Genomic DNA, 23988 nt, shown 5'->3' with positions numbered 1-23988 from the left:
GTACAAACAAAGTGGCAATCGTATGGAGAAAAGCTGACCGTGCCGATGATATTTACCGGAAAAGTAAAAAGATAGCCAAACGAATAGCCAACTCTAATCACTCGTTCGTTTACAAACTGATTCCAATGGCCAATGTCAAGAGAATGACACATACAAACATCCTCTCAGAATGGGACGAAATGTATCGGACGAATAAGTTTGGCTCCACTGTGAAATCAATCTGCCCTACTGTTGGTAATGCTAGGCAGTTTGCCCCATTTTCGAACTTTTGGTTATCACAAACGTTGACAGGCCATGGGCAATTTGGTGAACATTTAAAACGTTTTGGCTTTATTGATGATGCAAAATGTCCTTGTGGATATCCAAATCAAAGTGTGCTCCATATGATTAATGATTGTTCCCTGGCCAATCGATTACGAAGTGATTTTATTGCGGCAAAAAGAAGGGCAATCAGTGATAATGAACGACTAAAAATTACCGCCACTTTTTATGAACAACTGGCCATGATGGTTGACATGTATCGATCCAATCTTCACCGGCAAATGATCTACGATACACATGATTGATCTACTGGCAAATGTAAACAATGAATGGTAACATAGTTACCTTTTGAAACAACAGATGGCAGCACTATCGACAAAAACAAACAAAAAAAAATAATAATAATAACATGTACAGCTGGCCTCTGTTTTCATCAATCTGCTAACATATCATCATCAATATCAATGAATCAAACGTATCGTCGAATATGAAGTGGAGATACAAACGATGGTCTATTCAGCTTGATGTATGATTTAAATTATTGCTTCATCATTTCCATCATCACCATCATTTATGGCATCGAATTCCCGGAACGTCCAACTGGCCTCCCGATATGCACATGTGACACAGGATACTTGATTTTACGATTTTACTATTTATTTATTTTATTTAATTATTTATTTATTTATTCATCTTGATACCACATGCAACACACTACACAGATCGGGAGGTCGGGGTACAACGAGTAGGGCAGGCACCCGTAAAAAAGCCAAACGATTGTTACCCGTTCCGGTTGGAAACCACGTGAAAATTTCAAAAATATGGACAGTAAATTGCATCACCATCATCATTTGGTCTATTCATATTATCAGTTAAGTGCTACGGCCACATATTCATCATCATATTGCCATTTGCCTATATCGTCTCGTTATGAATCAATTTAGTCCTCATCATCATCACGGTACTAGCCTAATTCGTGTTATCAGTTAAGCGCTACGGCATACACAGTACCATTCAAATCGATTGTAAACTGCCTAGTCAACCCCCTTGGCAACGAAACAACGTGGTATCGTCCCAGATGCCATTGCTCAAGCGGAATGTTGTTGTCAAGGCTTTTAACCATAGTGCTCGACTCATGTTGCACGATAACCAAAGAATACGCCACGATCAACATCAGTACACATTGATGATCTAAAAGATATAATATCGACCCACAGGTTAATATAAATGTCCGAGCATGCCAACTGCGATCTCACCTACAAGAATTCAAACCACGCTCAAATTACCAACCTTGGTATCAATACTGCATTTATTTTTTTGTGTGGACATGCTGTCCAAATATTCACTGATCATCATCATATACTTTTCGTCTATGTGCGTCGTGAATTTTGACCTGCAAATTTTAAATTGTGCTGAACATTTTTAATCTGCAAACATGTTATACTGACAAATAATATCGGCACAGTCCTACACATCAACCGTAATGTCACCTTCCCATTTACAAAGTGCTGGCTAATCAACATTGACAATGTGCAAATGGCAATCTCACACCTAGCATTGTGCAAAGAGTCGGCTATGAAGAACGTGGCACCATAGGCAAAAGAAACGGGCAAAAAACCTAACGGTAATAATCGAAGAAGAACTTAAGATTACCATCTCATTCACATGAAAATGTCAAAAAAACGAGAAGAAACGGGAAAGTTAATAAAGTGGGAACCAGCATACAGCCGAATGAACCACTTTGGACCATCAATGATACTTCTATTGTGCCAACGATGTTGCCACATGCCCATCCATTCCTGAATCCATGCCGATAAGTAAATTCTTGACACAAACATTGACCGGACATGGGCAATTTGGCAACAATTTGTACGATTAAAAAATCTAATGAAATTAAATGTGCCTGTGGTTAAGGATTCCAAGATGTTAAACTACTTGTGATTGCCGCCTTACAAACAGGTTTCGGATCTTCAACAAGAAGTCTACACCTGTATCAGTTAAAATGATGGCCGCCCAAAGATATTAAACCTGGCCAATGTCGAATCAATTGTTGGTAATGGGCGGACTGAAAACGCCCGTCGACAACACCAAAATTCATCTCTCTTTTTGCCAGATAAAAATTTCTTTTATTTTTCTTTTCTTTTATTCTATTCTGTTAAATTTTTCATTTTTCATTCTGGCTTCACGATGTCAACCCGAATTCTTGATTTCATTTTTGTATCATGTTTTTAATGATTGGCCATCGCCGATCAAATTCAACAACAGTTAATAAATAAATTCTTACATACACACAGTACACATTTATCCATAGTACCACTTCCGTCCAGCATCAGGGTGGCACCCATAAACAGCCGCTGGCGATTTTTACCATTTACCGATATGTACACGTTGAAATTCGATACAACAAATGTAGCAGACTTCTAGGCATACACACACACACAGAACACAACAGGGTTACAGGTGGCCAGGTGCTCCAACAGTCCCAGGATGGCATCCATAAACAGCCACTGTTGTGAAGCAGTTGTACGGAAGTTGTAGATTCAATACACGCATTAAGCGTACAAAATATTGTTGGCTGATCATACATGGCAAGTGTATTAAGTCCATCCAATGCTGGCTATTAGCCACATTCAACAAGTGGTAATTCGACCATCATTTGTATTAACAACCTAAAGGAAAATATAGTACAATGGTGACACCGATTATATTTTACATCGAATTAATGGAATATTCATATTCTAAGAATCTGAAAAGAAATGATCATGTATCATGGCAGCTTGTTTGGCAGAGAATCCAAGTTTCCACGACTCATCGTCCAGCAGCTTGTAAAGGCCAACAATAATCAAAAAAGTTGATATGAATTAGTCGATAGTTGAAAAACGTCAATTTGGTAATTCTACAATTTGGTAATCCTATGATTTGATAATCCTACAATTTGAAAATCCTATAATTGGTTAATCCTAAATTTAATAATGCTATTAATTTGGTAATCACTAATAATTTGAATATAGTACCTAGTATCACAGATAAAAAATCACCAATGATGGAAAAGAAACAATTGATCCAGCAACAATAATTGAAGAAAATAATTTGAAAATAATTCCTAAAAACAACAATAATGAACAATATTAATATCACAGATGTAAAATATCACAGCCTTACCATTGCAACAACAACAACCAACAATGATTCGTCACTAAAATAATATAGATAAAATCAATTAAGAACATTGAAGTAAAATAATAATCCTGGAATTACATACCTTGGTGGTAAAAATCGATTATCATCATCAACCACTGTCAACAAAAGAATGAGCAAATTATGGCAATTTTAACAACATCAACCAACAACAGTCATCTGAATGTAAGTGAATCATTTACACATGCTCAATACAACTATAGTCATAAATATGAAATCCTGGCGCCAAATCGAACATCTGATAAGGGCGTTGGCTGGTACACGAAATAGTAGAAAATTTTTGAAAAATTGGCGTAAAATCTACATTGAACATGAAAACAGTGAATAAGATAAATCCAACAACTAATCTGTATGCCACCCACACAAAACAACAGAGATAGATCACAAAAATGAAAAATTTCTTTCCAATATATAAACAGCCAAAATCGCATGAAAAATCTGAGTTCAGTAGACCTACGGGGTAATATTGCTGAAATTATCTGAGAAAAATTTGTCGACATTGATATTTTTCTGTTTGTGATCATTGAACACTTTTTTTTTTTTTTTTTCCTCAACGATCACCAGTACACACCAACATTTCTCATTTACACATTTACCAATACACACGTCAAAACAATCATTGCTTCAAATTTTTGGCCATCATCATCATCTTATCCTCCGAAACTTAACCGGCTTCGGATTCAATCAACATTCATCCAGCTTGTATCATTGATCTGCTGTGATTCCAACAATCATACATTTGGCTTGCTTGTTTACCGGCTTCTATCTCGAGTGATCAATAAAATTCAATACTGACAATCACCAAGTTCACCAAATCGATCATCTTAAATTCGCCCAATTGAACACACACAAGTCACCATCATCATTAACAAGTTTCATCGATTACTGTAACGAACATCATGTTGACATTATGATTGTCAGTGAGCCGCCAATTAAAAAACGATTGCCAAATTTTCCATCATCAATTGTGCCAATTTTTCATCATAAAAACACAGATTCGATCGTCAGAACATGTGTGTGTATTTTAAACAAAAGGATTAGTCCAATGATTTTAAGTGAATTTTCAACAAATGATTTTATTGTATGCCAAATTGGTGATCTCATCATTTCATCTGTATATGCAAACCCGAATTATGATATTAGTGATACATTACATTGCATCGATCATCTTATGACATCATTTCACCAGGCAAACATTTTAATAGCCGGCGACTTTAATTCATCAAATAGATTTTGGTATTCAAATTTTAACGATATGCGTGGTGATCTTCTGCTCGCAACCATAATTCAAAACAATCTTGTCGTCATCAATAATTGTGCCACACCCACATTTAACACATTCCGCCGTAATCGGCATTTAACATCACACATCGACTTAACCATGACATCATCATCATTATCAACAAATGTGCACAATTGGAATGTTATTGAAACTTTAGAAATCAGTGACCATCGCATAATAACATATGACGTCAATTTTTCTGTTCCCACTACACCAGAAGTAACAACAACAATCAAATGGAACACAAATAACATCAACTGGGAACAATGGTCAACCTTTATCAACGATTCATTCAACAATAACAATATAACATGTGACTATATCAACGAAATCAATAGTAAATTCGACCTTGATTACTGTGTGTCACTCATCACCAACACTATTCAACAGGCATGTGAAAAAACTATGCGGCGATACAACAATCGACGAACAAAACGGAATCCGTGGCATAATGATCGCCATACCCGTGAATTATTACAAACACAAAAGTCGTTGTATCGCCGCTTTAGGAGATGCTATAATGAAAATCAACGTAACATTCTAATTGAACAATATCAATCCACACGTAAACAATATCGTGAACATTTACAAAAATTAAAAGACGACCATCTTGAAAAACGTTTTAAAAGTGAAAATGATATCGTTAACTATTATAATGTGTGCAATTTTCTCAAACATCATGATACAATGCCAGCGAGAACATTGGCCAACCAGCCTGATCCTACCAGCACCGTAAAAATGTTGCTTGATTATTTATTTCCAGATGATAATAGTGACGATGATACACAACAACAAATGTACATCCGTGACCAGGTGAATAACTGGGTAAATATCCATCACAATGATGACATGCCGTTCCACCCTGTTACTTGTCATGAACTGATCAACGCAATAAATAAATTCAACAATAATACATCGCCGGGCTTTGATGGATTGGCACCGATCATTTGCAAACAATTTGTGGCGAATTTTCCTGATATAGCTGTGGCCATCTATAACCAGTGTCTTCAATTGAAACACGTACCCTATCTATGGAAAATCTCGGTAATCAGAATTTTGCCTAAGCCACTAAAAGATGACTATACCGTGCCAAATAGTTATCGACCCATCGGTCTCATATCGGTATTATCCCGCACACTGGAACGAATAATCGAACGACGTTTGCGTGGATACTTAGTGGCCAACAAATTGATTTCCGAGCATCAATATGGATTTATGGCAGGCAAATCCACGGATCATGCGACATATGAAATCCATAATACATTGGAACAATCGATGCGACAAAATGGAAACACGGCGCTAATCTCATTGGATATTCGTGGCGCTTTTGATCACGCCTGGCACCCGGCTTTAATCAAAAGGCTGGTTTTGCTGAAAGTTCCGATGTATTTGATCTTTCTTCTACGTGATTATCTGGACGATCGACATATATTGACAACATTTGGTGGCATAACGGCGGCAAAAAAGACGAATCGTGGAACCGTGCAGGGATCAGTTTTAGGGCCGCTCTTATGGAACATAATCATTGACCAATTCCTACGAATCAATTTTGGCAAATACGTACACACACAAGCTTTCGCAGACGATATAACGATGATCGTTTCATGTGATTCGAAAAATTATTTTAACATAATTATAAATGACGTAATGAAAAGTGCCTATCATTGGGGCCAAAATATGAAATTAACGTTTTCCGAATCCAAGACGAAATTAATGTATTTGTCGAAACGTGTCCGTGCTCCGACCTATCCAGTCGTTACTATGAATAATCTGGCCATTGAACCGGTGGATGAAGTCAAAATTCTCGGCATAACATATGATAGAAAATTGGATTACCGGCCGCATATTTATAAAACATTGGATAAAGCTGCCCGTGTTTTTAAGAAGATCATGTTTATTGTTAAAAAAGTTTATGGCCTTACACCACGAACGGCGCATTTACTACTGAATTGTGTATTTTTGCCTACAATCACGTATGGCTGCCACGTATGGAAAAGAATCACACAATTTCAATACATGAAACGTGAATTACGTCGAACGTTGAAACCGATGATCCAATTAATCGCAAAATCGTATTCAACAGCATCATTTGTCGCTTTATCGGCCATCACCAATACTCCGCCATTGGAATTACATATTGAATACGTGGCAAATGTAACTTTGGCAAGAATCACTGGAAAATACCGACATGACGACAATGAAATTATTCTTGACAAATGTTGTGTAAATATTAATGAATTTCTCCAGCTGCCAAATGTAATCATTCGTGAGCCCTCCGTCACTACTAGCAGGCAAGTTTTTACGAAATCAATTCGACGAAGTAATGGTATCGGTTCGGCTTTCCTGGTTATTTTCGATGGTCAATTGATTTATTCGGCAACACACCGATTTCCAACATTTTGTTCAATTCTACAGGCCGATTTGTATATCATTTATATGGCAATCAATTGGATCATCGAGAACAATTATCACTCATCGGCAATCACCATCATAAGCAACAATATTGGGGCAATAATGCATATTATCAAGAAAAACAACAAGAAAAAATCGGAAATTGCCAAATCTATTATCGAATCAACAAGCGAAAATATAATCATCTGCTGGCGCAAAATTGATAAAAGTGACCGGTTCCAACGACAAAGTAGAAAGAAAGCAGCAACAACGGCCAACAACCATTATCATCAATTATCATATCAACATGGCCCAATGAAATTTGTGAAAAGACAAGAAAAAATTATTATGCTCAACAATTGGTCGTCATACTATGAAAATGATTCTGCCGGTACAACAATCAAAACATTATGCCCTCATCTAAACAACGCACGAATTTTTGCAAAATATGCATCCTTCTGGTTGTCACAAAGCTTAACTGGACACGGCCAGTTTGGTCAGTTCCTGTATCGATTCGGATTTTCAGATGATCAATCTTGCCAATGTGGATACGAATTGCAATCCGTCTACCATTTACGAAATGATTGCCCGCTAACATATCGTCTACGTCATGATTATATCGTAGCATTGTCAACATGTATCACCATCGATGAAAAAATTAAAATGGAAGTTATACTATATGAACAAATTGCCATGCTTGCTGATCGATTACATAATTCAATTCATCAAAATAGTAATCATTGATCAGCCGAAGAATGTTTCGATTCAGTGATTTTTATTCATCAATTAATTTAAGTGATTTTCATCAACATTTTTTTTAAATCATTTGTTTTTTTTTTTATTTATTTTTTTATTTACTGTTACACTTTTATTTTTCACCTTACATCGGACACAACACAATTACAGACTTAGGATTAACAAATTGTATTTATTTATTATCATTGTCACCACACACAGAACACAACACATAATGCAACATTACACACACACATAGGATACATCTACACAAGAATTGCACACAAGTAGGATTATCAAATTGTTATTTATTTATTCATTCAAGTCATCATCATCATCATTACGATTGACCATAGTGCCATCCAGATAACGGTACTATCACGAAATTCTGATGATAGCCAACATGAATTATTGTTGTGATCAACCAAATTGAAGCCACAATCAACATTCGGATGGACCAGTGATATTTTGGGAAAAGAAAAAGAAAAAGTTAACAAATTGATCAAATTGGCTGTGATACTTATCTGTTTTAAAAATACGCTGGAATAACCAGTTGAAAATAATTCAAATGATGATCAACATATTGCTCGAATGTAAACATCAACAATATTGTACACATCATATATGAACATATTGTGGCTCGTTCAAGTGAGCAATCATGAACACACATCTACATGAAAAGGCTGCAGTTCAGCTTATTGATTTGCTCACCAAAAGATACACAAGTTAACTATTTGTGTTAACATAGTTTCGAGCCTTCTTGTGTGCTTCCCTGAAAACAGCGTGCTACCACTTTATGTGTGCTTTTCATCGAACGCGCTGCTCAACACAAAAAAAATTTTTTTTTTTTGTTCGATTAATTTACCATTGAATCATCAAGAAATTGATCATCATCATCATCACAACTATCATTTGTACCATGCTTATGACTGGCCATCGAAATATTTTCTGTGATCAATACCAGCATATATAAACAAAGAAATCATTTGCTCAGTTGTGAATCGAAATTTTCTTCGTGCATGGTGATTGAAAATTTCAGTGATTTTTTTGATAAAAATTGTGCTTACATGGTCTCGAACCATATCATCAAATATATCATCATTCATTATCCCACTTCCCATCCCCTCATCATTGGCTATACGATCCACCAGTCGGATCGCTCATCATTGGCTCTTTCATCATTCCATCCACCTGGCTCTCTCATTCTTGGCTCCATCGTTATCATTTCTGGCCGTAATCATCATCATCACTGGCCGAAATCATATTCGTTTGTGGTATTCATCATTGGTCGCTGATTTTAGAGTTGCAGTCATCGCCATTTACCGTATTCGTATCTGGCTACCATTCCTTGAAATCTAAAATCATGAACAAAAACAAGTGGCAAGGAATTAATCGTTTTTCAAACAACCAGATGGCAGCACTGTCGCCTATGGGAGACAAAAAAAATATAATCTTACCAAAATCGACCACCACCAATTATCATATTGTTCCAATGAATACACGCAATACACATAATCCAACAAATACACATACCAACATCGAACACATCTTAATTTATCATTTGTATTTTTTTTCTTGTTTTTTTTTCAAAATTTTGATTGTTTTATTATCATTTTCTTTGTATTTTTTTATTATTATTATGATATTATTCATGCTGGCCATGTCCGGCAAATAAAGTAAATTTAAATTTAAAAAAAAAAAAAAAAAAAAAAAAAAAAAAAAAAAAAACCATTTCAACGCGGCCAATCAATATTGGTTTTCCACCAGCACCGACAATAGAGGAGATGATCTTTTAGCTACAATTTTCCAATCAAACCTTGATGTCATCAACAATTGTAGCACCCCGACATACGACACCATAAGAAATGGCAATCGATTAACATCACATGTCGATCTGACGATAGCATCAACTCAATCAGCCAACATCGTAAAAAATTGGAGAGTCATCGACAACGTCAACATGAGCGACCATCGAGCAATCGTGTTTGATGTCCACGAACAACAACAATCAATGACCGGTGCAACAACAACAGTACGATGGTCAACAACCAACGTCGATTGGGAGGGTTGGGCAGCCACATTAGAGGGTAATATCGACGATCACAACCTTAACGTAGAGACGATCAATGCCATCAACAACAAAAACGATTTAGATTACGTTATCTGCTGCATCACCACCAGCATAAAAGCAGCGTGCGACAAGCATATGAGTCTGTATAACGTCAATCGTAAACGGAAGCTGCCCTGGCAAAATGACGTCGAGTTAAGGAGACTGGCCAAAGAGCAAAAATCAATGTATCGAAAAATCAGACGAACAATGGATCGACATCGAATGGCAACCTTGATTACTGAATACAACCGACTGCGAGCTGATTACAGAGGTCGTGTTGCTCAGTTGAAAGAGGATCATCTTCAAAAACAAATCGGTGGCGATAACGATGACCAACATTATAACCGAGTATGCAGATTGCTGAAACATCACAACATCCTACCGGCAAGAACAATGGCCAATCATGGTGATCCCGTTAATACGGTTGATGAACTGCTGAAACAGCTGTTTCCGGATGATGATATTGCTGATGACACCGTGGAGCAACAAGCGACACGCAATTTTGTCGATCAATGGATGGCAGACAGCGGTGAGTCTAATAATTTTATTGCCATAACAACGTACGAATTACTGAACGTCGTGAGCAAAGTTGGCAACGAAAAAGCGCCTGGTTTCGATCATTTGTCACCAATCATATGTAAAAAGGTCGTTGCTTATATGCCGGCCATTATCGTCGCAACGATGAATGCCTGTCTGCGTTTGGCTTATTTCCCGTACCTGTGGAAATTATCGATTGTAAAAATATTACCAAAACCAGGACGGAGCAACTACGATACCGCCAGCAGCTTCAGGCCGATTGGTTTGATTTCTATCCTGGCCAAGACACTGGAGAGTATCATCGCGACAAGGATTTATTCGTTCATGTGCAACAACAATCCATTATCGATCAATCAATTTGGCTTCCGTAGGAATAAGTCCACTGAACATGCATTATTCAAGATCCGAAGTGTTATCGAAGAGAGGCTCCAAATGAAACAACATGTGGCATTGGTATCCCTCGACATCAAGGGGGCTTTTAATCATGCCTGGTTGCCCGGTCTGATGAAGCGTATGATTGAAATAGGCATCCCGGGGTATATCGTCAAGATTATTGGCAGCTACATAAATGACAGGCATGTGATCACCAGTTTTGGCGGCGTAACCAGAAGCAAAGCCACAAACAGAGGCACCGTTCAAGGATCTGTCATGGGTCCGTTGTTCTGGAACATTATCATCGACCAACTGTTGCAGACGAAATTTAATCCAAATATACACATCCAAGCTTTTGCGGATGATGTAACGGCAGTTGTTTGGCACAAATCGCTGGACACACTGGCAACAGATATCACCGGTTTGATTGAAAAAATCGGCAGCTGGTGCTCTGGCAGTAAACTATCGCTGGCGTCCGAAAAGACGTCAATTAGCCTGATAACAAGGAAGATAAGGCCACCGGTTTTGCCCCAGATCATGGTCAACGGTAACGTAATTCCACCAGTAGATCAAATGAAGATTTTAGGAGTGATTATCGATCGAAAGTTGGATTTTCGTCCCCATCTCCGGTATGCCATGGAAAAATCAGTGCGAATCTTCAAACAGGTGGTTGGGATGGCACGATCAAGATATGGCCTCGCACCAAAAATAGTAAAAATGTTATATGACACGATTTTGGTACCAACCTTGACGTATGCTGTCAGTGCATGGAGTCATGCCATAATCTTTAAATATATTGAAAAAGAGTTGAGAAGATTCCAGAGGCCTTGGGCCCATTTGATAACGAAATCGTACCGAACCGCATCCTTCATTGCCACCACCGCCATTGCCGACACACCACCACTGCATCTTCAGATGAAATGCCTAGCGAATGTCACCCTGGCCAAGATTGGAAGAAATTATCCGTATGATGGTCAATTCGTTGCTACCGATGTTGTCGAAGATATTGAAGTAAAAAGCGTGGAATCGTTGAACATATTTGCTGGCCAACCACTGGTTCGATCGAGGTTTCATATCTTCACCAAGATCATCAAAAAGAATAGTGGTATTGGTTGCTGCTTCACGGTGATGAGAGACATGTGTATGGTCGATGTGCAGAGGTTCAGGCTTCCGCCATATTGCTCAATGCTACAAGCCGACCACTTTATTGTGCTACAAGCCATCACCTGGGGACAAGAGAACTGCTTTGCAGAAACCCCAATAACAGTTACCAGCAACAACATCGGTGCCATCAAACATCTGAAGAGGAGAAGCAAAAAGATATCGAACCTGGCCAGAGAAATTGTCAACAGGCTGACAGCAAATATCACCATCGCATGGCTTAAAATTGACAATGGAGATCAACAAATGATCAAGACGAAGAAAATCGCCAAACGAACATCCACCAGCAACTTGGAGTTCAGCTACAGGAAAATTCCAATGACATACGTGAAAAAGGACCAGAGGAAAATAATGTTGGCGGCATGGAACCAAGAATATCTGAACGACAAATTCGGCCGGACCGTCAAGTCATTGTTCCAGACAGTTGACCAGGTGAGAAAATTTAGTCCATATATAAGCTTTTGGCTTACGCAGGGGCTCACTGGTCACGGGCAGTTCGGCCAATATCTGAAGGAATTTGGTTTTGCCTCAGATGCAAGCTGTCAATGCGGTCATCAAGAGCAGAGTGTCCGTCATCTACGTTTTGAGTGCCCATTAGCGGCCTTTTTACGACGTGACTATGCTACCGCAAAAAGCATGTGTATGTCCCCCGAAGAGCACACACGAATGGAGGCGGTTCTCTATGAACAGCTGGCAATGTTGGCCAACCAGCTGAGAGGTGGTATTCATAGATGATGGCGGGGGTTAACCGGCAGGAATATTGATGGCACGCCGGGTACACTGAGGGCTTCGCATGGGCCGTATCACCTAACCTCCGGGACCCCGTAAAACCTCACGAGCATAGCTCGTGAGGTTTTACTGATGACATTCCTAACCTAAACTACAACAATTATTGTGATTTGCGATAGTTTAGTCAGAAGATGAAATCCAATAAGTTGGCCGACGTTGTAGTCGGGTCCCGGAGGGCGGTCACTGTGGCATCATCACCGGACTTGGTTCACAGACGAAACTTTTATGGCAGCCGATGAACACACACACAACAGATACAACACGAAACAGTATTTATTATGGTTTTATTCCTGAAGTTTTTATTTTTCCATAAGCATACATAACACCTGTAGTACACAACACACACAACATAGAACACAACATTTGTATTTACACGTACCGGCTAGCTGACGAAGACACTGGTGTCTCCTGGGTGGCTCCCCTAAACAGCCGGCATCAGTGGTGTATCAATCTGGTCCCGAATGCTGAACATGGATCCACCGTGCTCAACAGAGTGAACACACACACACATACTTACACCAGTTTTTACATGTTCAACACACACAAGATACAACATTCGCCTTACACCTACACACACACACATAGGACACAGCACCTGTTGAACCATGGTTAAGCAATCCAGTGGGTGGTTCCCATAAACAACCATTGCTTATCGGATCCATTGGATGGTCTAGTTGCTGGTGGAAATGTTGGTGGCAATCGGTGGTTTAATCGGCAGGATGGTGGCGACAGCTGAATTCAACTCAACTGGTGGTCCATGGCAGATGAGGTGATTGGCAAATTTTCTGGTTGATTGATGGCAAATTTTCTGATTGATTGACGACAAATTGGTGGTGAATCCAACAACAACGGTTGCAACAACAACAACAGCAGTATCAACAACAACAATAGTATCAACAACGGGTCAATTGGTGGTGAATCAAACACGCACGGGCACAAATGAATGGATGGATCGAATCGAATGGCAATAATTTGTGGATCAACAAGATGTAAGTTTACATTGCTTGTAAACATATGTTGGCCAGCTGCTCAGCTGTCAACATCACACGTTGGCTGCAGTCACACAAGACATACACACAAATGATGTATACTGCAGTCAATCACACATACACAATGAACAGACTACACACACGTACATGTATAGGCAGTCCACCACGCGCATATTTTAAATTTGAATGACACTTAGTGTCAAGCGCGCGAATTCATTGGCAAGCCAAGTTAGGCCTTTAGTATTAGTGATCAGTCAAGATCAAGTCAATGTGGTAGGATTAGCTGGCAAGCAACAGATTTGGCTATTTAAGCTGAGAGCAAATCAAGCATAGTTGCCCAGTTTTATTTGCCTAATGTGCGTGATAGGCTGTTTTAAAATTTTTTCTTGTTCAAGTGATTCACACCAACACACAACATTCACACAAACATTTACACACACACATACACACCGGTTCAGTGCTTACCGATCACCAGTCCGGGTCTCCCGTTGACTGGCCGGTAGCACTCCCTGCAGCCACACATACATTGCTGTACAGACACCACATCACATAGGACACAGAAGCTGAATATTGGGACGCGGCGTAACGTAGGATTTACCTGCTTACGAGGATGCTAAAAATAGCCAGGAGTTGAAGTCGTGCGCATCGCTTCGCTTACTGTCTGCTCCGTCCGTCTGAACAATAGGATGCTTAGATGCATGCAAGCACATTCACACAGATATCCACATAGGACACGCTGCAGATACACACACACACACAATTATATTACAGACATACACCCCAACATGCATCCACAGGACACATTTTTATTCATTCATATTTATTCATTTATTTATTTATTTATTTATTTTTATATTCTATGCATGTTGGGTTTGTTTATTTATTTATTTATTTTTTATTATTTTATTCTCATTGCCATCGACACACTTCATTGTATTGAGAGTCATTCATCGTTTTGATTGGTGGCCATTGCCGCCTATTTTAAAGCAGCCAATAAATTAATTTTAAAAAAAAAAAAAAAAAAAAAAAAAAAAAAAAAAAAAAAACCTAACCCCCATGAAATAATTCCAAAATAATTCAAAAATACTTAGCTTCAAATAATTTGATGATCAAAACAAATCCATCAAAATCAATGTAATGTCGTGGCTAAAGTAAAATTGTCAACAACACCGAATCAAGTGAGCAGCAACAGCAGCACCATCATCAATTGATACAAATAGTCATCACGCCTGATAGCAATAATGATCATCTGAGCACGATCAATCCATTGAATCTTAGTCTGTCAGCAACAGCAACAACATCGATATCAACCACCAGCCATGTATTAAAATGCTAGGACAACTTGATGAAGTTTCGAGACAAGAAAAATTTTCAATATATAAAGCCACCAAAGCCACCAATCAATCGCGTCCCGAAACCTAATGTTATGCTGTCAGCTTATGAACAACATTTGGTTTATCATCATCAATAATCAACATTTGCATCAAGTGAATCGTTGCCATAGTTGGAAAGAAAGGCTTCATCGATACACACAACATATCAATAACACAACACGTTGAAACATAGGACACACTTTTCTTTCTTCAACCTTTATGATTTTCTTCGTGCTTTGTGTTCATTACCATTGCTTCAAAACAATCTGCGGCAATCCTCCATCTATTTATCGATTTTTGTGATTTAGGACGCTCGGTCGTCGGGTATAGATGGGTACCGGGAAAAAAACCATCAGCAGCCGAAAGCCATTCAAAATCATCAACGACACTGACGACGATCGATCAACCATCCCATCGCCAACCATGAGTCGAACCTCGAACGACGAAGACATGGAACAACCAATTTCGCATATCGAAATACCAACAACATCGGCACAACCGATCATGTCCAATCAAACCAAGCAACAACAACCAACAACAACAAATGGCGACTTTCAAATGTCATCGTATCAAATTCCGCCAAACTTCAATCCTGGCGTTTCACAGTACCAGCAGACATACAATTCTTGGTGCCAGTTATTATTTTCGATACTACAGGACCATTACCAATTGCCACCACCATCATCGCTGTCGAATCTTGACTTTTTCACATATCAATCATCATTGCCACCGGTAACAGAAATAAATGACGCAAACGCTAAATATCGTGGAATCCAATCATCCTTGTGCCATCATTTTTCTTCACAACAAATAATTTATACGAATATGATGAGTTTCAAAAATTCCTCTTTTATTGTTATTATTTTTACTTTATTATTCTATTTTTATGTTTTCTTTTCTCTTCTCTTCACAGAATTGTTTTCATTATTGAATTATTGTATTATTATTTTTCTGGATTGCCTTGATTGGCCAGTTGCCGATCATTTATGATTGATAATAAATTATTTTCTTTTTTAAAAAAAAAAAAAAAAAAAAAAAAACCAACCTAACCTTTTATTATTGTTAATTTTATATTTTTATTTTTCTACAATTGTAATCATAATTATGATTATTTTTTATATTGATTTTCGGTGGCCATTGCCGCCTTAATAAAGTTTTTTAAAAAAAAAAAAAAAAAAACCTAACCTAACATTTGAAATCATCTGGCTCAAACTTCTTCAACCAACAATCGTATGTCATTATAATCACATTATCCATTGTTTATTACACACATCACAATTCAATTGATTACACTGACCTTGTTTACATTCCATCATCATATTATTGTTTACATTAATACAAGATCACTGACACCATCATTATCATCAAGTGCCCACACATCAGCCATTCATCGATAAAACAATTAATCCTTTGGTAAATACAATCATTGTACCGATATTTTCATATCATTGATCAATTTGGTGTCAAAATTTCACATCTTATTGCACAGTTGATCTGTTTCATTGCTATCAATACAACACATCATTTTCATTAAGCACATACGATCAACACCATAACAAATAGTCAATTAGCTTTCAATACAATTTTTTCTCTTTCACACATCTTTTTCATAACCCATCAGTTCATTACATTTCTTCATCAATAAATTTATCAATATCATTTGTCTAAAACAATCTTTTTAAACACATTGGTGTCTGTCTTACAATAAATATTTCAATAAACAAACAAAACAAAATTTTTCAAATTACATAATCTCAATCATTATTTTTCAATTTAATAAACAACTATTTCACCATAATCATTACATTCATTTAATCATCTTACGTGAAAAAAAAAAAACAAACACACAACACTGGCTAAAAAAGTCGTGAAAGTTACTCACACATCAACCCTCCAATCGACACTTAGTCGGTCAAACACATCATCACCAATGGAGAATCCACCTGATGATCGAATGGATGACGGCAATGAAGACCACCCAATGTCTTACGAAGAAGTTACACAACCAAAAAACACAAGACACAACACAACATCACAACCAGCTACATCTTCCAATTATATTGTAACAACAGTAAACACCACAATGCCACAACGACACACAACAAGAAGTACTGCTGCAACAAGTCATGCACAGCCACCAATTAGCACTGTACCATCAACATCAGCACAATACACATATCCACAATATATATCTGTCACACAACCAGATACATCATCAAATCATACTGTAACAACAGTGAACACCACAATGCCACAACGACACACAACAAGAAGTACTGCTGCAACAAGTCATGCACAACCACCAATCAGTATTCCACCATTCACATCAGCACAATACACATATCCACCATACACACAACCGAATATGCCACCAACAACTGTCTTCATGCCACCACCACAAACACAGTTTTTGTCACAGCCATACACATATCAACAGTATCAAGCGCCACCATACACAAACGCACTCTCACTGACTTCCGGCAACACAAATGCCAATCCAATAAGTGTTCAAATACCATTAATATCCAGACCATCCACACCATTGAACACAACATCATCACACATACACACAGCCATACCATCACCATTGACAACCAGAATCACAAGACACAAGCCATCGAGCTCGTCGGATCAAGCACTGGATGCATACGAAGACGAACTTCAATATCTCAACGAAACACTGGCTATGGCCATGAGCCTAAAGGGCAACATTAACAGTGCCAGCAAAGCCAAGACAATTACGGCATTAAAAATCGCCATAAATCTGTATACCGAAAATCAAGCTCTCAAAGAACAACTGTCGGCCAGCACAAAACGTAAATTATATATGGGCGATGAGGAAGAAGAAAGTGTCTTCAACGATAACGAATATGGCCAAAACACCATCACAGAAATGAAAACGTGCCTGCTTGATCTAAAGCATAGTGTAAAAAATCTTACAGATATTGTAATGAACAAACAATCCAGCAATAATATCGTCAATACAACAACAAAGCCGATCTCATTTGCTGATATATTAAAAGAAAACAAAACCACAGCAACACCCAAACACCAAACAGTGATATCCATCAGAGACAACACCGATACCACCACCACAAGAAAAGTGCTGTCTGAATTAATTCAACCGGCAAAACAAGGTATCGATGTCACAAATGCCCAAGGTCTCTCCAATGGGAAAATGATCCTCGATTTCCGTGATGAAGACAGCAAAAACAAATTCAACACCATCGCAGCCTCCACCGCCAACATCATTGCCGAACCACCAAGAAAATTGACACCAACAATCATGTTAAAAGGCGTAAGAAAAGATATCGACAAAAGCAAAATACCAGAAATGTTTGCTAGTTTTAACCATCAAATAGACATATACGTCTTAAGCAACGATATCGATATCAAAAAAGCAGTTCAAATTGTAAACGAACGTACCAATTTTCGCAACCGCGATAGATTGATCAACTATGGCATCACCGTAGATCCAAAAATTCGAGATATCATCATCAATGACATGGGTGGCAAAATAATTCTCGATTATTCAATGGTTCATGTCGAGGATATGTCTCCTCTACGACAATGCTATCGATGCTATGGATTCAACCATAAAGCAGAAAAGTGTCAATTAAAACCAGAAGAGCAGCTATGCTTCCACTGCGGTGGTCGCCATAACTACAACATCTGCCCAAACCAACATCTTGCACCACGATGTGCCAATTGCATCAAAACCGGGGTCAGAGACAACATAAATCACAATAGTGTCAGCAAATCCTGCCCAGTCTATACTAGAATGTTAATGAGAATCGCCGATAAAATTCAATTTAATTAATCATTCCACATCCAACAATGACCGTATCTGCGTGGCACAAATCAATTGTAACAAATCACCATCAGCTTTGACACAATTTCTCAAATTCTGTGACGAAAGAAATATCGACATCGCCATAATCAGTGAGCCACCATTACGTAACAATTTACCATCAATTAACAAGAAATTTAATCCAATGTACGCCACCAATTCAAATCGACCAACAACAAACAACCGGCGAGTAACACGACGAAGTTCACGTATCAATCAATCGACATCCACCAGCCAACAATCAAACAGTGATCAACAACAGCCTGTTCGTGCCTGCATCATCACATTCAACCCAGCCTTACCATCGATAATCATTTCACATCTGTCAAACACCGACTACATTGTTGCCAACATCAACGACATTATCATCGCCTCAGTTTACTGTGAGCCAAATACCAGCATCAACGACACCTTAAATTGTATCACACAAACAGTCAACCACGCCAACAACAAAAAGTGTATAATTGCTGGTGACTTCAATGCCAAATCCTTATACTGGGGCTCGGATACCACTGACGATCGTGGTCAAGAAATCATGTCAACAATAGCACATCTCAATCTCAACATCCTAAATGAGGGCAACAAACCAACGTTCGACACTATACGTGGTCAACGACGTATTCTTTCATTCATCGATCTTTCATTAGTGAACAACAACATAATCGACCATATTTACGATTGGAAAGTGCATGATAATGTCCATCTTAGTGATCACCGACCAATCACATTTATCATCACCGATCAATACATCAACAACCAATACGACAGATCAACCACACGTTGGAATACGTCAAATATCGATTGGAACAGTTGGAGCACCAACATTGAACAGCAACTTGACGATCACAACATCACACCAGCAATAATCAATAACATCAACGATCATAACGAATTAGACATTGTTGTCATAAGAATCACGAATTTCATACAACATGCCTGTGATCAACATTGTGGAAAATACCGAAACAAAAGAACAAGACCAGCCAAGTGGACCAACAATCAGTCGTTAAAAGACATCATCAACAAACAAAAATCAATATACAGAAAAATTCGTCGTTGCCATAATCCATTTGCAATCGAAAGATTAAAAAACGAATATTTGATTGCCAGACAACAATATCGAGACTTGGCACAGTCACTTAAGGATGATGAATTTAACAGATATCTCAACGGCTATGGACCAGAGAACTGCTACCAGAAGGTCTGCCGCTTGTTAAAAAATAACGACAACATGGTCGCACGTACCATTGAAGGTACTTACAACCCAATCGACTCAACCACCAAATTAGTCGCATCGCTTTTCCCAGATGATGATTTCAACGACAACGATGAGCAACAAGTCATTCGCCAACATACCAACAAGTGGCTTAGTAAAAATAAAAGCAGTAATGGCATACCACCTGTATCAATCCTCGAGCTAAATAATGTGGTGCATAAATTTCAAGATGGTAAAGCGCCAGGCTTCGACGGCATCTCACCAAAAATCGTAAAAAGTTTTTGGCTCTTCTTTCCGGATATCATGCTTGCCATCTACAACGGGTGTCTTCGTCTAAATTATGTGCCATATCTGTGGAAAAGCTCAATCATCCGAATATTACCTAAACCTGGACGTGATGATTACAGTAAAACCAACGCCTACCGACCAATAGGTTTGATCTCCGTCCTAGGTAAAGTGCTCGAACGAATCATGTCTATACGTATCACCAATCATCTCACCAACAATGGTCATATGTCACATCACCAGTACGGATTCATGGCCGGAAAATCAACCGATCACGCATTATTGAATCTGCATAACGACATCGATACAGCAATATCAAAATTCAAACACGTATGCTTAATATCATTAGACATCAGAGGTGCATTCGATCATACATGGCATCCCTTCGTCATCGACCAAATGATCAAATACCGCACTCCAAAATATCTCGTCCAATTGATCAACGCGTACCAGAACAACAGAAGAATAACGGTCAGTTACGGCGGTGTTACGTGCAATAAAACAACTAATCGAGGTACGGTTCAAGGCTCCATTCTCGGCCCGTTGATGTGGAATTTAGTGGTAAATGACCTTTTGTGCAAGAATTTCGGCTTCGACGTTAAAATACAGGCATATGCTGATGATGTTACCATGGTCGTCGCGTGTGATTGTATCAACTATATGTCAATTAAAATCAACAAAATACTGGAAATGGCAGCCTGTTGGGGACGTAAATGTAAATTAACATTTTCAGAATCAAAAACAAAAATTATGTACGTATCAAAAAGGATTGCTCGTCCCATCTACTCACCTGTGAGAATGAACGGCTCAGTCATCGATCCAGTAAAAGAAATCAAAATTCTGGGCATAATATTTGACCACAAACTCGATTATCGTCCACACATCAAACACGTTGTATCAAAAGCAACAAGAATAAACAAAAATATCACTGGTATTGCCAGGAAATCATATGGTTTGAGTCCTGCAGTGTTGCGTATGATCTATCACAGCATCACCGAACCGATCTTGTCGTATGGCGGGATCGTCACCAACAAAGCAACAACATACCAACATATTCATAAAATATTCAGACAACTTGTCACACCGATAGCTCAACAAGCCACCAAGGCCTACAGAACTTCGTCATTCATTTCCGTTACTGCATTAGCAGATTTTCCACCAATCGAATTGTACATCAACTTTAGATCAACAGTTGCCACAGCAAGAGTAACAGGTAAGTACCTGCACAACGATCAACAAGTTCAAGTGGACATAAATGACAACCACAACGATGATCCATCAAAAAGAATAGCAACAATCATCAGAGAACCATCAGTATTGCCACCAACAAGAATCATCATTAAATCAATCAAAACAGCAAGAGGAATTGGCTCAGCTTATATGATTTTCAGCAGCACAAACATTACCAGAATCAATCATTTCAGATTACCGTTATATTGTACGATCCAACAAGCCGACCTTTTCACCATCTCAAAAGTGTTCAACATGATACAAGAAAATCACATTCATCATACTGTTTATATCGTCACAAATAACATCAGTACGGCTCAGCATATCGGGCGACGTGACCGGAAAAATCGGCAAAGACTGGCAAATGAACTTATTGACATGGCTTTGACCAATGTAATAGTCGCCTGGAATAAAATAGACAAGAATGAGCAGTGGTACCAAAAGTTGAAAAAATATGCCAAAAGAACAGCAAACAACAGAACAAGAGAATACGATTATCAAAGGATGCCGTTAAGTTATATCAAAAAGTACGAACAAACAAAAATGATGATCAACTGGAATACCATGTATCACAGAAACCGATTTGGCACCAACATCAAACAGCTGTGTCCAAATGTACATGATGCCCGGAAATTTGTACCGTTCATCAACAAACATGTCACACAGACTATCACCGGTCACGGCCAATTCGGCGCGTATCTGGCCAAATTTGGAATATCAAACGATAAAAAATGTTGCTGTGGCTTCAGATATCAGTCGGTACAACATCTGATCAACGACTGCCAATTGTTAAACCGGCTAAGAAATGATTATCGATCCACAATCAATAATACAACCAACCCGAATGAAAGAACACGACTAACAGCCATCTTTTACCAGAATATTGCCATTTTTGCCGACGAACACAGATTATCGATTCACCGGCGACATCCACCATGATCAATTCATCGATTCAACTTATGGCCACTGTCCCGGTATTGATCACAATGCAACGCTTAGAGCTCATCATGCACAGCAACGTATGGCAGATCTCCGGGACTCCGCCAAACCGTCACGAGCGTAGCTCGTGAGGTTTGGCTCGAAACGCACTCCTCCGGGACATCGCCAAACCGTCACGAGCATAGCTCGTGAGGTTTGGCTCGATGTCTTTACCTAACCTAACCTAGCCTTACTAGGGAAGGAACTAGGTACGGTACTTGCAAACACATCCACACACGTTACACACCTACTAGATTTTAATTGTTAGACACATCCACTGGACACAACATATGCAACAGACGTTCATTCACACAAAGTACACAAATGCATTACCAGATGGCAGTGTCAGGGTGGCCCCCGTAAAAAGCTACTGTCCATCAACCACGGAGGAGTGCGTTTGCCAAGAATCGTGTTCACCGCAACAACATGACCATCAACACAACAATTAACCAGACAACACACACAGTAATTTAAATCATTGTATAGGAACACAAACAAGAATTACAACAATGTAACAGACGTTCACTTACACACACAAGAATACAACAACAGGGATACATGTTGGTCATGTGCACCGACAGTCCCAGGGTGGCTCCCGTAAACAGCCACTGTCGTGTGCTGTTGTCGGGTCATCACAAGAATATTGAATTGGTCAAATGTCAAGAATAATTTATGCAAGATGTCAACAACGCCATCCCCTGCTCAAACCAGGTCTACTATGCCGGTTCACGATCAGCAACGACAAACAAGAAATATAAACCAGATACAACATCCCAACAAGAATTCATCAACACAGATCTGTCATTATCAATTTCGATCCATCCAACAACGAACGAAATCATCACACATCCAACAGTTGGTTCCCCTACAAGTGAACGAAAATGGCATTACAAAATTTGATTCAAATATACATAAAAGTCATAATAATAATTTCAAAAATTGACATCGGCAGAATCGACAAACAAAACAGCAACAGTTGAATTTCCACCATCCATTCGTCACCAGAGTATCGGCATCATGATCATCGATTAAATATTTAACAAAAGTCCAGTACCAATCAATGAATAATAATGTATTGAATAAATATATCACAGATACAACTGGCATCGAAATCTCCATCAAGGACGACCACCATCGAAGCAACGGATAACGACAGTCGATATTTCTTACCAGCACTAGAATGATAAAAACAAGAATTAAAATCAACGAACAACAAATCAAATATCACAGA

General features: G+C 38.6%; 1 protein-coding gene and 2 long non-coding RNA genes across 3 annotated transcripts in view; 1 reads left to right on the top strand and 2 right to left on the bottom strand.

Moving 5' to 3' along the window:
- The window catches only part of LOC142597352 (uncharacterized), a 28182-nt gene that overhangs the window by 2857 nt on the left and 1337 nt on the right, over positions 1 to 23988 (bottom strand). Inside the window, exon 2 of the long non-coding RNA XR_012832095.1 lies at positions 23466 to 23932. This is a non-coding gene — a long non-coding RNA (uncharacterized LOC142597352). The remainder of the gene's footprint in view (positions 1 to 23465; positions 23933 to 23988) is intronic.
- LOC142597351 (uncharacterized) lies at positions 2906 to 4221 on the bottom strand. The gene is made up of 4 exons (XR_012832094.1): positions 3524 to 4221; positions 3424 to 3457; positions 3276 to 3364; positions 2906 to 3221 (listed from the first exon to the last, which is right to left on the bottom strand). It is a non-coding gene; the product is annotated as an uncharacterized LOC142597351 (long non-coding RNA).
- LOC142597314 (uncharacterized) lies at positions 17129 to 23472 on the top strand. The gene is made up of 2 exons (XM_075728379.1): positions 17129 to 18359; positions 19084 to 23472. The coding sequence occupies exons 1-2, from the start codon at positions 17129 to 17131 to the stop codon at positions 22716 to 22718; spliced, it is 4866 nt and encodes a 1621-aa protein (XP_075584494.1). The 3' UTR covers positions 22719 to 23472.

Source organism: Dermatophagoides farinae, chromosome 2, assembly GCF_024713945.1.
Source record: "Dermatophagoides farinae isolate YC_2012a chromosome 2, ASM2471394v1, whole genome shotgun sequence".
NCBI lineage: Eukaryota > Metazoa > Arthropoda > Arachnida > Sarcoptiformes > Pyroglyphidae > Dermatophagoides > Dermatophagoides farinae.
The sequence above is the reverse complement of the archived record's forward strand: the minus strand, read 5'-3'. Positions and strand labels throughout refer to the sequence as shown.